We start from the raw sequence: 14,895 nt of genomic DNA on the forward strand, positions 1-14,895 counted from the left end.
ATAATATCATCCCGCTAATCATCTCTGACCACATCACTGTGTAACTCTGTGTGTGTATGTGTGTGTGTGTGTGTGTGTGTTCATATGGTGAACAGTAATCCGTTTGGATCTACATTTACAACCCTGTCGATCCTCACACCTCCGGTTACAGCTGAATATAAACCTCTGTGTGTAACAGTGTGTGTGTGGGGAGGGGGATCTGTGTAACAGAGCGTGTTTAAATGTGTATAAGAGTGTGTGTGTGTGTGTGTGTGTGTGTGTGTGTTAAAGCTGAGGAGCTGCTACACTCCTAGCTGAAGGGAAGTGAACTGCTGTTGAGGCTGAAATAAAAATAGAAAGTGTATTTTAAGCTCAGAGCTTTGTTCCTTCCTCTGCTTGGGTTTTATCATTTCTCTGAGTTTCCTGTCTCGCCGACGCACAACCTCACAGTCCACAGCCTCAACACAACCTCACAGTCCACAGCCTCAACACAACCTCACAGTCCACAGCCTCAACACAACCTCACAGTCCACAGCCTCAACACAACCTCACAGCTTCAACACAACCTCACAGTCCACAGCCTCAACACAACCTCACAGTCTAAACACAACCTCACAGCCTCAACACAACCTCACAGTCTACAGTCTCAACACAACCTCACAGCCTCAACACAACCTCACAGTCCACAGTCTCAACACAACCTCACAGCCTCAACACAACCTCACAGTCTACAGCCTCAACACAACCTCACAGTCCACAGCCTCAACACAACCTCACAGCCCACAGCCTCAACACAACCTCACAGTCCGTAACCTCAACACAACCTCACAGTCTACAGCCTCAACACAACCTCACAGTCCACAGTCTCAACACAACCTCACAGCCTCAACACAACCTCACAGTCCATAACCTCAACACAACCTCACAGTCTACAGCCTCAACACAACCTCACAGTCCACAGTCTCAACACAACCTCACAGCCTCAACACAACCTCACAGTCTACAGCCTCAACACAACCTCACAGTCCACAGCCTCAACACAACCTCACAGTCCATAACCTCAACACAACCTCACAGCCTCAACACAACCTCACAGTCTAAACACAATCTCACAGTCCACAGCCTCAACACAACCTCAATGACTCAAAACAACCTCACAGTCCACAGCCTCAACACAACCTCACAGACTCAAAACAACCTCACTGACTCAAAACAACCTCACAGTCCACAGCCTCAACACAACCTCACACACCTACAACACCACAACGTCTCACAACCTCACACACCTACAGTGTGTTATTCCTCTTACAATCACTTATTCATTAAATAACGATGCCCCACTTTTTATTTACCCATTTATTGTTACTTAAAGAATTTATATGTTTTTGTTTGTTGTTTTTTTTTGTTTAAGTTTAAACGGAACTCCGAGACGTCACTCAGATAAAACACAAGACAGACGGAAGACTGGGTCCTGAAACGATAAAGCTGTACAGTTTGCTGTGAGTGGATTATGAGGTGTGGAGGGATTTCACGGCCTGCAGCAGCGCGACTTGACCCCGAGAGACGCTATAATGAATCTGCTTTTCAACACGGCCGAGTCGTTTATGGACCAATCCCTCCTCTCAGTTTGGAATAATCACTGATACTGTGCAGAGGAGAGATGAGGAAATACTTCAGAGCTGTTAGGATCGAAAAGGTGGAGGAGGTGGAGGAGGAGAAGGAGGAGAAGGAAGAGGGGCTGGAGGTTGAGAAGGAGGACTAGAAGGTGGAGGGCAAGAGATGTGAGGTGGAGGATGTGGGGAGTTGGGGTGAGGCACTGAGACAATGAAGCACTGAGACACTAAGACTCTGAAACACTGAGACACTAAAGCATTAAGACACTGAGGCACTGAAGCACTGAGACACTAAGGCATTGAGACACTGAAGCACTGAGGCACTGAGACATTGAAGCTCTGAGACATTGAGGCACTGAGGCACTGAAGCACTGAGACACTAAGGCATTCAGACACTGAGGCACTAAGACATTGAAGCTCTGAGACATTGAGGCACTGAGACACTGAGGCATTGAGACACTGAGGCACTGAGACATTGAAGCACTGAAGCACTGAGACACTGGGACACTGAAGCAATGAGACACTGAGGCACTGAGACATTGAAGCTCTGAGACATTAAGGCACTGAGACACTGAAGCTCTGAGACACTGGGACACTGAAGCAATGAGACACTGAGGCACTGAGACACTGAAGCTCTGAGACATTGAGGACATTGAGGCATTGAGACACTGAAGCACTGGGGCACTGAGACACTGAAGCTCTGAGACATTGAGGACATTGAGGCACTGAGACACTGAGACAGGATCTGGTTTATTTGAACACTGATGATGTTTCCAGAAGATTTTAAAGTGTTGAAGTGTTCTACTGAGAAAACATCTCCACTTCACCAACAACAACACAAACACACAACTAAACACACCACAACAGCACCAAACACACTACACACACAACACACAACACACTACACACACAACTAAACACACCACAACAGCACCAAACACACTACACACACAACTAAACACACCACAACAGCACCAAACACACTACACACTACACACACAACACACTACACACACAACTAAACACACCACAACAGCACCAAACACACTACACACTACACACACAACACACTACACACACAACTAAACACACCACAACAGCACCAAACACACTACACACTACACACACAACACACTACACACACAACGAAACACACCACAACAGCACCAAACACACTACACACACAACACACTACACATACAACTAAACACACCACAACAGCACCAAACACACTACACACTACACACACAACACACTACACACACAACTAAACACACCACAACAGCACCAAACACACTACACACACAACACACTACACACACAACTAAACACACCACAACAGCACCAAACACACTACACACACAACACACAACACACTACACACACAACTAAACACACCACAACAGCACCAAACACACTACACACACTACACACACAACTAAACACACTACACACACAACACACAACACACTACACACACAACTAAACACACCACAACAGCACCAAACACACTACACACTACACACACAACACACTACACACACAACTAAACACACCACAACAGCACCAAACACACTACACACACAACTAAACACACCACAACAGCACCAAACACACTACACACTACACACACAACACACTACACACACAACTAAACACACCACAACAGCACCAAACACACTACACACACAACTAAACACACCACAACAGCACCAAACACACTACACACTACACACACAACACACTACACACACAACTAAACACACCACAACAGCACCAAACACACTACACACTACACACACAACACACTACACACACAACTAAACACACCACAACAGCACCAAACACACTACACACACAACACACAACACACACAACTAAACACACCACAACAGCACCAAACACACTACACACTACACACACAACACACTACACACACAACTAAACACACCACAACAGCACCAAACACACAACACACTACACACACAACTAAACACACCACAACAGCACCAAACACACTACACACACAACTAAACACACCACAACAGCACCAAGCACACTACACACACAACACACTACACACACAACTAAACACACCACAACAGCACCAAACACACTACACACTACACACACAACACACTACACACACAACTAAACACACCACAACAGCACCAAACACACTACACACACAACACACAACACACTACACACACAACTAAACACACCACAACAGCACCAAACACACTACACACACAACACACTACACACACAACTAAACACACCACAACAGCACCAAACACACTACACACTACACACACAACACACTACACACACAACTAAACACACCACAACAGCACCAAACACACTACACACACAACACACTACACACACAACTAAACACACCACAACAGCACCAAGCACACTACACACACAACACACTACACACACAACTAAACACACCACAACAGCACCAAACACACTACACACTACACACACAACACACTACACACACAACTAAACACACCACAACAGCACCAAACACACTACACACACAACACACTACACACACAACTAAACACACCACAACAGCACCAAACACACTACACACTACACACACAACACACTACACACACAACTAAACACACCACAACAGCACCAAACACACTACACACACAACACACTACACACACAACTAAACACACCACAACAGCACCAAACACACTACACACACAACACACAACACACTACACACACAACTAAACACACCACAACAGCACCAAACACACTACACACACAACACACACAACTAAACACACTACACACACAACTAAACACACCACAACAGCACCAAACACACTACACACACACACTTTTAATCAGTCCAAATTTTTCTTCATCTCTTTAGCAAGTAATGGTATATTGCACACACACACACACACTGACACACACACACACACACACACACACACTGACACACACACACACACACACACACTGACACACACACACACACTTTTAATCAGTCTAAACTCATCTTTTTCTATTTAGCAAGAAATGGTATATTGCACACACACACACACACACACACCCTAAATCAGACGTCTAATCAATCAGACAGTCGGGTTGTTTCCTCGTTATAATCCTTTGGCTCGTTAAAGCTCCATCTCATTCCTCTGACCTCAGACTGACCTCAGATCGATCTCGGAGTATCAGGATCTTTATCACTACTGACCATCAGCTACAGAGTAGGTTCGGGTTACTCCGTCTGTTACAGACGCATCGCTAGTCTTAATGATGTAAAGCACCTCACACACACACACACACACACACACACAAACAGGAGATTAAAACTGCTAATTATTCCTGTCATTACAGAGACACTTGATCCTCATAAAGAGCTAAATCTCGTCTGTTTCATCGTGACAGCGTTTATTAGCTTCTGTCATCAGACACGAGGGAAAGAAGAGCGGCGAAGACAGCAAGAGCGAGATAAGAGAAAAAAAAAGAGGAGGATGTCTGTTCCACTTAGCCGCGTCTTTGATCAGGACGAGTCCCCAGTGTGAAGATAAGATGTTAAATTAACACACACACACACACACACACATCTCCATCTCTGTCCTCCTCTTCCTCATTCATTATCTCCCCCCGCAGTCAAGGATGAAGACTCCGCCCCCCTCCTCTGACATCTCCCATCAGCGAGGTTACAGAATGAAACAGTTCCTTTAAATAGATCCTTTTACTCAAATGAGGAGCCGTAACGGTTCTCCCTCAGGTCCAGACCTGCACTTTAGGGACACGTTAAACATCCACATGCTTTATATGGATTCATTCCGGCTTTTATTTCACAGCAGGAACAGAACTGAGCCCATAAGGTCCAGTTTTACTGTGGAACAGTAAACACAACTCCCAATTTTCTCTGCCACTCGAAAAAGGGATTCTTAAAAAAGCGTCAGCATCAATTCACCAAAACATGAGGTGTGACCACACCTCCACCAAAAAACACCACCAATGACCATCAAGCAGCTGTTAAAGTTCTTAAAGAACTGGTTAAAGTGAACGCTCCTGGAACATTCCAAAGAGAGAAAGAGAGACAGAGAGAGAGAGAGAGAGAGAGAGAGAGAGAGGGAGACAGAGACGGAGAGACAGACACATTTACAGAAAGGGAGAGAGAGAGAGAGGGAGAGAGAGAGAGAGAGAGAGAGAGAGACTCTTCAGACAGCTGGCTAGTCGTCTGGCTCACAGCAGGACACACAGCCATCAGAGCTCTTACAAAGGTTCCTCTGAGTTCCTAAAAATGTTCCTGAGTTGCAAACTCTCCTCACACACACACACACACAAGACACAGACACGCACAAACACACACACTCTAAAAAACTCTAAAACACCAATGTTAGGTTAAAATTAAGTAAAGGCAACCCACCCTGATCTCTCTCTCTCTCTTTCTCTCTCTCTCTCACACTGTAACACAAACACACACACTTTTTTATAGATGTCTTTAAATCACTGACCACATCCCTGTTGTTAAACGGAATTAAGCCCCAAATCACACAGTGAGAACAGACTTGCTCCTCTTAAACCTGCCACTCACACCAATTACACACACACACACACACAAACACACACACACCAGACAAAATCAAAATACACTTCAGAAGCTGGTGTGTTAGTGTCAGGAAGCATGATGTGCTGACACACACACACACACACACACACAGCATGTTCGCAGAACAGGATTATATTTCTTTTCCTGAATAGAAGAATACAAAAAAACGAGTGTAGACAAACAGTGGTTTAATAACGACACACACTCACAGGAGGAGAGAGAGAGAGAGAGAGACAGAGAGAGAGACAGAGAGAGAGAGAGTGAAAGGTGAGACTCTTCTGGCAGCTGGCTGGTCTCCACAGTGACTCACAGTATGATACACACCACTGCACATGTTCAGGGTCAGAGAATACAGCAACACACACACACACACACACACCACAAGGTGAAGGGAGTGTGGCCTGTGTACCTATCAGTCCTAGTGTAAGAGGTGAGGAAGATGAAAGGAGCATGGCCTGTGTCAGAGATACACACTCACACACACAGTGCTCTGTCACACACCCTCTCTCTGCCACACACACACACACACACACTCTCTCTCTCTCTCTCTCTCTCTCTCTCTCTCTCGAGTGTTAATGTTACAGTATGATCTCGGGTCAGTCTTACCTTCCTCACAGTGAGCTCCACTGAACCCGGGACAGCATTTCCACTCCAGAGCTGTGATAGTGCGATACACCACTTTAAAGGAGGGCCGGACCACTGTACGGTAACTGTACACACACACACACACACACACACACACAGTCACATACCCAACCTCAGCTGTTAGAAGTTAATGTGAGAATAATCACTGAATGTGACCATGTGTGTGTGTGTGTGTGTGTGTGTCTGTGTGTGTGTGTGTGTGTGTCTGTGTGTGTGTGTGTGTGTATGTGTGTGTGTGTGTTACCTGCCACTGGAGCATCCCTGTGGCCATCTGCACGTCTGATAAACCCGCTGTAAAGTCGTCCCATTCTGCACCTGACACGTCACTGTCTTAGTCACGGTCTGGGGACACCAGTTCCTGAAAAAAACACACAGAAAAATAACCAATAAAAGTCCTGACACTGGAGACTCCTTCCATACAATTATCGTTGCTATGGAAACAATCACATATCAGAACGAGGCAGAGCTTCTGTTCTCAACACCTTCTGACCACTCAGAGTCCAGAACTCAAACATGCTTTTGTGTAACCATAAGTACAGTATCTCACACACACACACACACACACACACACAGCTCTTTTGAAGCTTCTCTGAGATGTTTACTTTTTCTCAGCAGGCTCTGAGAGAAGAACTCTGTTCACTCTGCCTTTATTCTCCCGCTCGGGGTCAACACGTGGGTCAAGCGGAGGCGTATGTGTGTGTGTGTGTGTGTGTGTGTGTTTGGAGTGTTGAAGTTTAAGCTGATGCAGATTCTCTCTCTCTCTCTCTCTTACAGCCCTCCTGCTGAGCTCCTCCCTCTTGATGTCATCCTTACAAAAGAGCTTAGAGCACTTGACGGAGTTGACAGTGCTAGCATATATTTATATACATATCTCATATATCGTTGTTGCCTCTGATGAGTGTGGAGCTAGCAAAGCTAGTTTAGCGTGCTAGCTCCACACTCATTAGAGGCAACAACGATTTCCGCTAATTCCTCCCTAAGGCCCCCAACTAGGTATATAATAAACTGAAAATACAGTCAACTCGCTGAATCCGGTGTTGTGTGATGTCACAGATCGGGGGAGGGGTTACAGAGCCGACCAACGTGACGATCATGATATCGATATTTTATGACATCGATACAATGTTCTGAGAAATCGTTACTCTGATACGTTTTATATTATTTAATGTTTTCAATAATTAACTCAAGGGAACAATTTATTTAATGTATTTGGGTTTTTTCAGTGTTACAGACAGATCTTCAGTCTATAAACACAAACACTGAATGACAGAAAACATGTTCAAAACATCCTGAGTAAAACCCTCCCAGTCTGAGGATGCCAGTTCCTGAAAAAACACACAGAAACGGACAAATAATCAATGTTAGCAGAAAAAAACCCCACGTGACTGATCACGTTACCGAGGAAACAAACAAACTCCTCTGTCCTGAAGACCAGAGAAAACTTACAGCTTTACATCTGATGTTATAAAGCGCTATATACACCGGAGACTCCTTAAATTACCTGGTTTTAATTATTGTTGCTATGGAAACGATCAGATATCAGTGATGAGTCAGAGCTTCTGTTCGGAAAAACTGCTGACCAATCAGAGTCCGGAAAAGTGTGTCCCCTGTAATGGTGTCCCGGAATCATGTGACATGATCCAGAAAAGATCATTTGCAAATTAGACGATGAGTATACACACACACACACACACACACACACACACACAAACACACACACACACACAAACAAAAAGAACCAAGCTCTGTAATATTCCGAGAAAGCAAAAAAAAAACAACAACAAAAGCCTCATTGAAAACTTCATCGCTAACAACGCAATTCCACATGGGAATCGCTCGGACTCTGGAAACACAAACCCAAACACTGGCCACGCTTCACTGACCACATCGCTAATGTGAGAGAAACACATGGAGCTGATTATATTAAACATGTGGCCTGTTATCCACTACACTGTACAGTACAAAAAACAATTAGCACATGTGTGTGTGTGTGTGTGTGTGTGTGTGTGTGTGAGGCTGATTATATACATGTGTGTGTCAGGACTAGTGGAGTTCATGGAATAAGAGCTTTGACCTTTGGATTTGAGAATTTTTCCATGTTCTGGTCTGTACTGGGAAAAATAATAACATCATTTCAGACCAAACTCAAAAACCATTCATTACTTCATCTCAAAATATCTTACGTTTATTTAATATCTCACTTTATCAGATTATTAAAAAACTTTAAAATATGTTTTGTCCATTTTTTATTCATTTCAGGCTTGAAATAAATTTTTTCTTATAGATTAATAAAAACAAAAAAACAAAAAAACAAACTGCTTCTGAAATAAAAGGAAAGAAATGAGGAGAAAAAAATTGTACATTTTAAATATTTTCTCAGTTTATAAAAATAATTCGGAGTGTCCTAATAACAACATTATCATTAATTTTTATAAATACTTAAACACCTCCTTTGATTACTTATTTATTTCTCAGAAATAAAATACAATTCCCTTGATTATTTTACATACATCATTTAAATAAAAATAATAATAAAATAATCAAATGAATAATAATAATAATAATAATAATAATAATAATATCTGTAAGTCTTAATAAGAATATTTAGTGATTTGGATAAATTAGTAAATAATAATTTAATCATTAGTAACATTAGATAAATATTATGATTATATATGTTAATTTGATTGTACAGATATTATATATTTATATTCATCAATTTAATTAACGTTTTAACAGTTATTATATTATATTTATTCAATTTTATTTATAATTTTATTACAGCTTTGTATAATACATTTTTTTCCTCTATTTAATCACTCACTCATGTCTGATCTACCATCGTCTGATGTTTGTTTGTTTATTTGTTTGTTAAACAGGACTGAATTCAAAGCCTGGATCTCAATCGTCTCTCGTGTTCACATCACATCGTATTTCATTTGACAGAAGAAAAAAAACACATTATTTCATTCTCAGTTCCGTATTTTCTCTCCCTGATTTTGTGTGTGTGTGTGTGTTTAAAGTCAGTGGTAAAAAGCACAATCTGGCAACCTCTGAGGTATGAACTACACGGGTGAGTTTAATCACCTGAATGAATGTGGAGCTGTGAAGAAAATACACTTAAGCGGCTGCGAAAGCTGACAGTCGCCTAACTGTGTGTGTGTGTGTGTGGGTGGTTGGGTGTGTGTGTGTGTGTGTGTGTGTGTGGGTGGTTGGGTGTGTGTGTGTGTGTGTGTGTGTGTGGGTGGTTGGGTGTGTGTGTTTGTGTGTGTGTGTGTGTGTGTGTGAGAGAGAGAGAGAGAGAGCTGTATTATGAGAACCGGTGCACGCGGATGTGTGTAATACGTGAAGGATGTTTCCAGGGGTGCTGGTTTCCTAGGTAACCATCTCTATGCCTGCACGCTAACAGATCCCACATGTAGGAGCGAGCAGGAACGATCCCTGCATCCTGCTGCACCGGCCTCAAACATTCCAGCAATTTCCACAACCTTTAAACAGAAACACGGCCAGAGGAGAAGAAACCTCAACCCACACACACACACACACACACACACACGTTGACGTTCCTGCGTGCATGTTCGCTATAAAAACCGAGGAGCAGATGCCGCTCCTCGTACACGCCAGGACATAAAATAAGCTAACGTAAACAAACAAAAGTTTTTGCCCCCCCAACAGATCCCACAGCTGAGAGCTCACGCTGCTGTCCAGACCACAGAGCCGCAGGAGCAGCTGGTGTCCTCCGTTAGAGTCGCGCAACACACACACTAAATATAACCCGATTAATCAGACCCACACCGCGCATCACGTCTCTGCGTACTGCAGCTTCGCTCCGAGGTTCTACTAAACCCTGCATCACGCATTCGTAACACTTCTTACACTTCTAAAGGTCTTCAGAGGAAGATTTCCAGCACTGATGATCCAGTCATGACTCAGACACGCCGCTAAGGTCAGTAGATATCAGACTCGGATGATGGAGTGCAAACACCAGTCAAGAAATCCGGTCAAACTTATAGACTTTTATTCTATAAAAATGATATTCAGCTATAAATCATGACGTCATCAGGCAGCACATCACACCTGAATGAACCTGCATGTTCCTGCAGAACGTCTGATCTTCAGATGATTAATCCACAAGTGCTGGAGTCACATGGTGGATATCGTGGTGTGTATCGTGTTTTACTCCAGCATCCAGCCATCATCACTGTGAACTTTTCAACACACGAAAAAGTAATAGTCTTGTGTGTTTTTGCAGGGTTTCATTCATTATTCTACGCAAAAGAGCGACACAGGATGTGGAACTGAATCAAAAAATGTATTTCCAGAAGAATGAACACAGCTCTGCTCTTATAGCGCTCCTTACATCCTTTAATCTGGAATAGTTTGCTCTTCCGGAACATTCCTGCGTTCTTCAGGTGTGTTTTTAGAGATAAACTAATCTTTACTCCATGATACACTATCAGTATATCCAACATCACACTGACCATATGAATGTCCTTCACCACAGTAGAGCTGAATGAACTCCATTTTCTTATCAAGATAAATATATATTTATTTTCTTTAAAAGATTTAAAGTTGCACTATCGGTTAAGAAAAATGGTTTAAAGTGAAGGCAGAACTCTACACATGTACAGGAAATAAAGTTAGATACACAATTCCCTACTTCCTGTAGATCCTGAGTGACAGATGTCTCGTCCAATCAGAGGGAAGAATTCCATTCACACACTATACCTACCTTTTCCTCTCTGTCTGATTCGTCCTCGTGTTTTGGGTTTGTTATTGAGTTCTGGACTTCTCGGACACCATTGACTGCTCATTGGCTGTGAGCTTTAGCTAATAAACATTCATTTGTTTTTAAAAACATTACTTTAAGATGAGATGATCTACAACCTGCTGTATATCTTCATGTTTACTCTTTTTAAGCGTCAGATCTTTTTAACCTCCTTTATTTATTTATTTCTTAAAAGAATATGCCACTTGATTGAAGACTTAACCTAATTCAACACATGAATTAACGGTGCGTAAACGGTGATTTTTTTAAAAAAAAGACAGCCGTATTCTGGTTTATTCCGGACCGGACACACCTCTCTGTGGACGTTGTGTGTGTTTTTGTGTAGTTTGGAGTGTGGTGCAGTAAACAGTAAGGTGTGTAAGGATGGTGTTGAGTAACTGACCGAGTTCCCACGCTCTCCTGACGCTCTCCTTTGTTTTTTTTCTCCCTTTTTCTTTTCTTTCCTTCTCTCGTTTTTCATTGTTTGCCTTTTTTTTCTCTTCCACCCACAAAAATTTGTACAATGCAGTAATTAGCCGAATGTAAGCCATCAGTCTGTGTTCTGCTGACCGCTTCTGACGCACGGATTCACTTTCACTCCTGATTTCAGCGCAGGATGTCGACTCCACTTAGAGACAATTACACGTGATATAACAGCGTTAAACACGCCGTAACACCTCACATAGCAGGGAGTGGCAACAAATCCTCGTACACACACACACACACACGCTAGGGTTGGGTAGCAAACTCTACTGACCAAATTACGTCGGTAGTACAGAGTAGTACAACAGCAGCTAACAAAATTAGATGCAGAAAACGTTTGCAGAAATATTTGCAATATTTGTAATTCTAAATGCAAGGCTGGCCATGCCTTGCATTTAGAGCTCCCAAACCATCAAGGCATGATGGACTCCACTAGATCCCTGAAGGTGTGCTGTGGGATCTGGCACCAAGATGTTAGCAGCAGATCGTTTAAGTCCTGTAAGTTGTGAGGTGGAGCCTCCATGGATTGGACTTGTTTGTCCAGAACATCCCACAGATGCTGAATTGGATTGAGATCTGGGGAATTTGGAGGCAGAGTCAACACCTCAAACTGGTTGTTGTGGTCATCAAACCATTCCTGAACCTTTGTGGCACGGCGCTTTATCCTGCTGAAAGAGGCCACAGCTATCGGGGACTAACGTTTCCATGAAAAGGTGTAGATGGTCTGTAACAATGCTTTCAGATTTCAGTGCACAGGGGTCAGCACAGGTGCCCTGACCGGTTTGTGGCTATGCAGCAGTTCCATACGCAACAAACTGCACTGCACTGTGTATTCTGACTCCTTTCCATCAGGACCAGCATTAACGTCTTCAGCAGTTTGATCAACAGCGATTATGTGAAACCTGTCTATCGGCTAAAATCCTGCAGTGTGAACTCATTAGTGGTGAAGGTGTTGGACTACTGATCAGAAGGTTGTGAGTTTGAAGGTCCACTAAGGTCCATTAAGCTGCCACTGCTGGGTCCCTGAGCAAGGCCCTTAACCCTCAATTGCTCAGCTGTACAAAATCAAGTCGCTCTGGATAAGGGAGTGTGATAAATGACAGAAATATAAAAGAGGCACTGAGCTCTCTGTGTGGATGAATGAAAAGCTGATGTTGTAGAATAAAATGTAAAAATATCTCGAGCTCATGTCAGATTTCTCTGACGATGGAACCAGCAGTGTCGCGATGACACCTCGTTTACAGTTCAGGTTTAGTAACCCTGACCTCTGACCTTCACATCACGTGAAAACGCGTAACCGAGAAGGTGGAGACATCACGACGTGACTGCTTCGGAACTGTCAAGACGAGGAAGCTCAGATTAAAGAGGCGATATGTCTCACCTCCCCGTTTTACACACTACAGCTTTAAATGAATCTATAATAAACGTGAACAGAGGAGCTGCCGGATTCACGTCACCGCTGTGTACAGGACGCTAGAGTTTAACACCGAGATAAATATTTCTAAAATTATTTCTTAATTGCTTCAAAGATCCAATCACACTCTGCTGAAAACCAAAAAAAGTTTCATATTAAAGCTTTAACTGAGGATCTCACTAACGCAGACGACTCTGAATAAAACATCAGAAGCTTTATGTTTCATTCACAACCAGAGAGGAGAGAAACCTTCCAGAACATAACGGAGAACTTGCTAGAAGTTCTTGATGATTGTATGAAACCAGCTGAAACAACATCTGGAATTTAATTCTGTCATTTCAAAACTTTTTAAAAACATATATTCAGTGGCATTTTTATAAAAATAAAACTGTAAAAATAAAAACACCCACAATGAGCTCGTGAAGAACCCTTTTTTCCCACCAAATAGCAAAAAGCTAAAAATCAGCAAACAAAAAAATAAAAAATAATAATAAAAAATGGAAAAAATAATGATTAATGCAAAAATCATGCTGTTGCTGTTTAAACCTACTCTATAAAAGAGGTGGCTGTGGGCGGAGCTAGCCACTCCTCTTCTAAAAGGACATAATTCTGTTTTAACTGCTGGACGTCACATGAAGGAGCGGCCGTTCCCAAACATCACAGGAATCTGATGGGTTTAAACAGATACCAGGCCCTTACAGCTGGACTTGTATCGCACACACACACACACACACACACACACACACGTGTGTACATGACCCCTGGGCTGCTTTTAGAGACAGTGAGTGAGTCAGAAATCTCAGCTGGGATTAGATCCTGTCTGAGAGAGAGAGAGAGAGAGAGAGAGAGAGAGAGAGAGACAGCTGAAGAGAGAGAGAGACAAAAAAAGAAAATGAGACAGAAACAGAGAGACAGATAAACAGACAGACAGACAGAGAGAGAGATAGTGCTAGTTAAATGACACATTAATCTTACTACTCTCTCTTTCTCTCTCTGTCTCTCTATCTCTCTCTCTCTCCCTCTCTCTCTCTGCTGGACAGTTGTACTGCCCCGTGGTTATTCAGACACACTGAAGAGTTTCTCAGGGATTCAGAATGGAGAATAAAGACTCCAATTACGGACTAAATAAGATAAAAAATCAGAAAGGTGAGACGTGATGAGTGATGAGGTTCAGCTCCTTGTTTAGTAGATTACAGTCACAGTGTGGTGTGAAGATGGGTGTATTTATTAAAGAAACAGAACAGAATTCTCTCAGTCAGAAATTCAGATGTGATTTAGAGCTGTTCAGATACAAAAAAATCACAAAATATCAACAATACGAGAAATGTACTCAGGTAAACCAGTCGTGTTGCTTTAACAAACCAGTGAAAAACCAGTGAAAAACCAGTGA

At 42.7% G+C, this 14,895-nt stretch overlaps 1 protein-coding gene across 2 annotated transcripts in view; it reads right to left on the minus strand.

Annotated features, from left to right (window-relative positions):
- The window catches only part of emid1 (EMI domain containing 1), a 111,021-nt gene that overhangs the window by 85,282 nt on the left and 10,844 nt on the right, over window positions 1–14,895 (minus strand). For both annotated transcript variants that reach the window (XM_058375016.1, XM_058375015.1), the window contains exons 2-3: window positions 7,085–7,198; window positions 6,802–6,905 (exon numbers count right to left, since the gene is read on the minus strand). In XM_058375016.1, the coding sequence (XP_058230999.1) occupies window positions 6,802–6,905; window positions 7,085–7,198 (218 nt within the window). The remainder of the gene's footprint in view (window positions 1–6,801; window positions 6,906–7,084; window positions 7,199–14,895) is intronic.

This window comes from Hemibagrus wyckioides, linkage group LG22 (genome assembly GCF_019097595.1).
Source record: "Hemibagrus wyckioides isolate EC202008001 linkage group LG22, SWU_Hwy_1.0, whole genome shotgun sequence".
Classification (NCBI taxonomy): Eukaryota; Metazoa; Chordata; class Actinopteri; order Siluriformes; family Bagridae; genus Hemibagrus; species Hemibagrus wyckioides.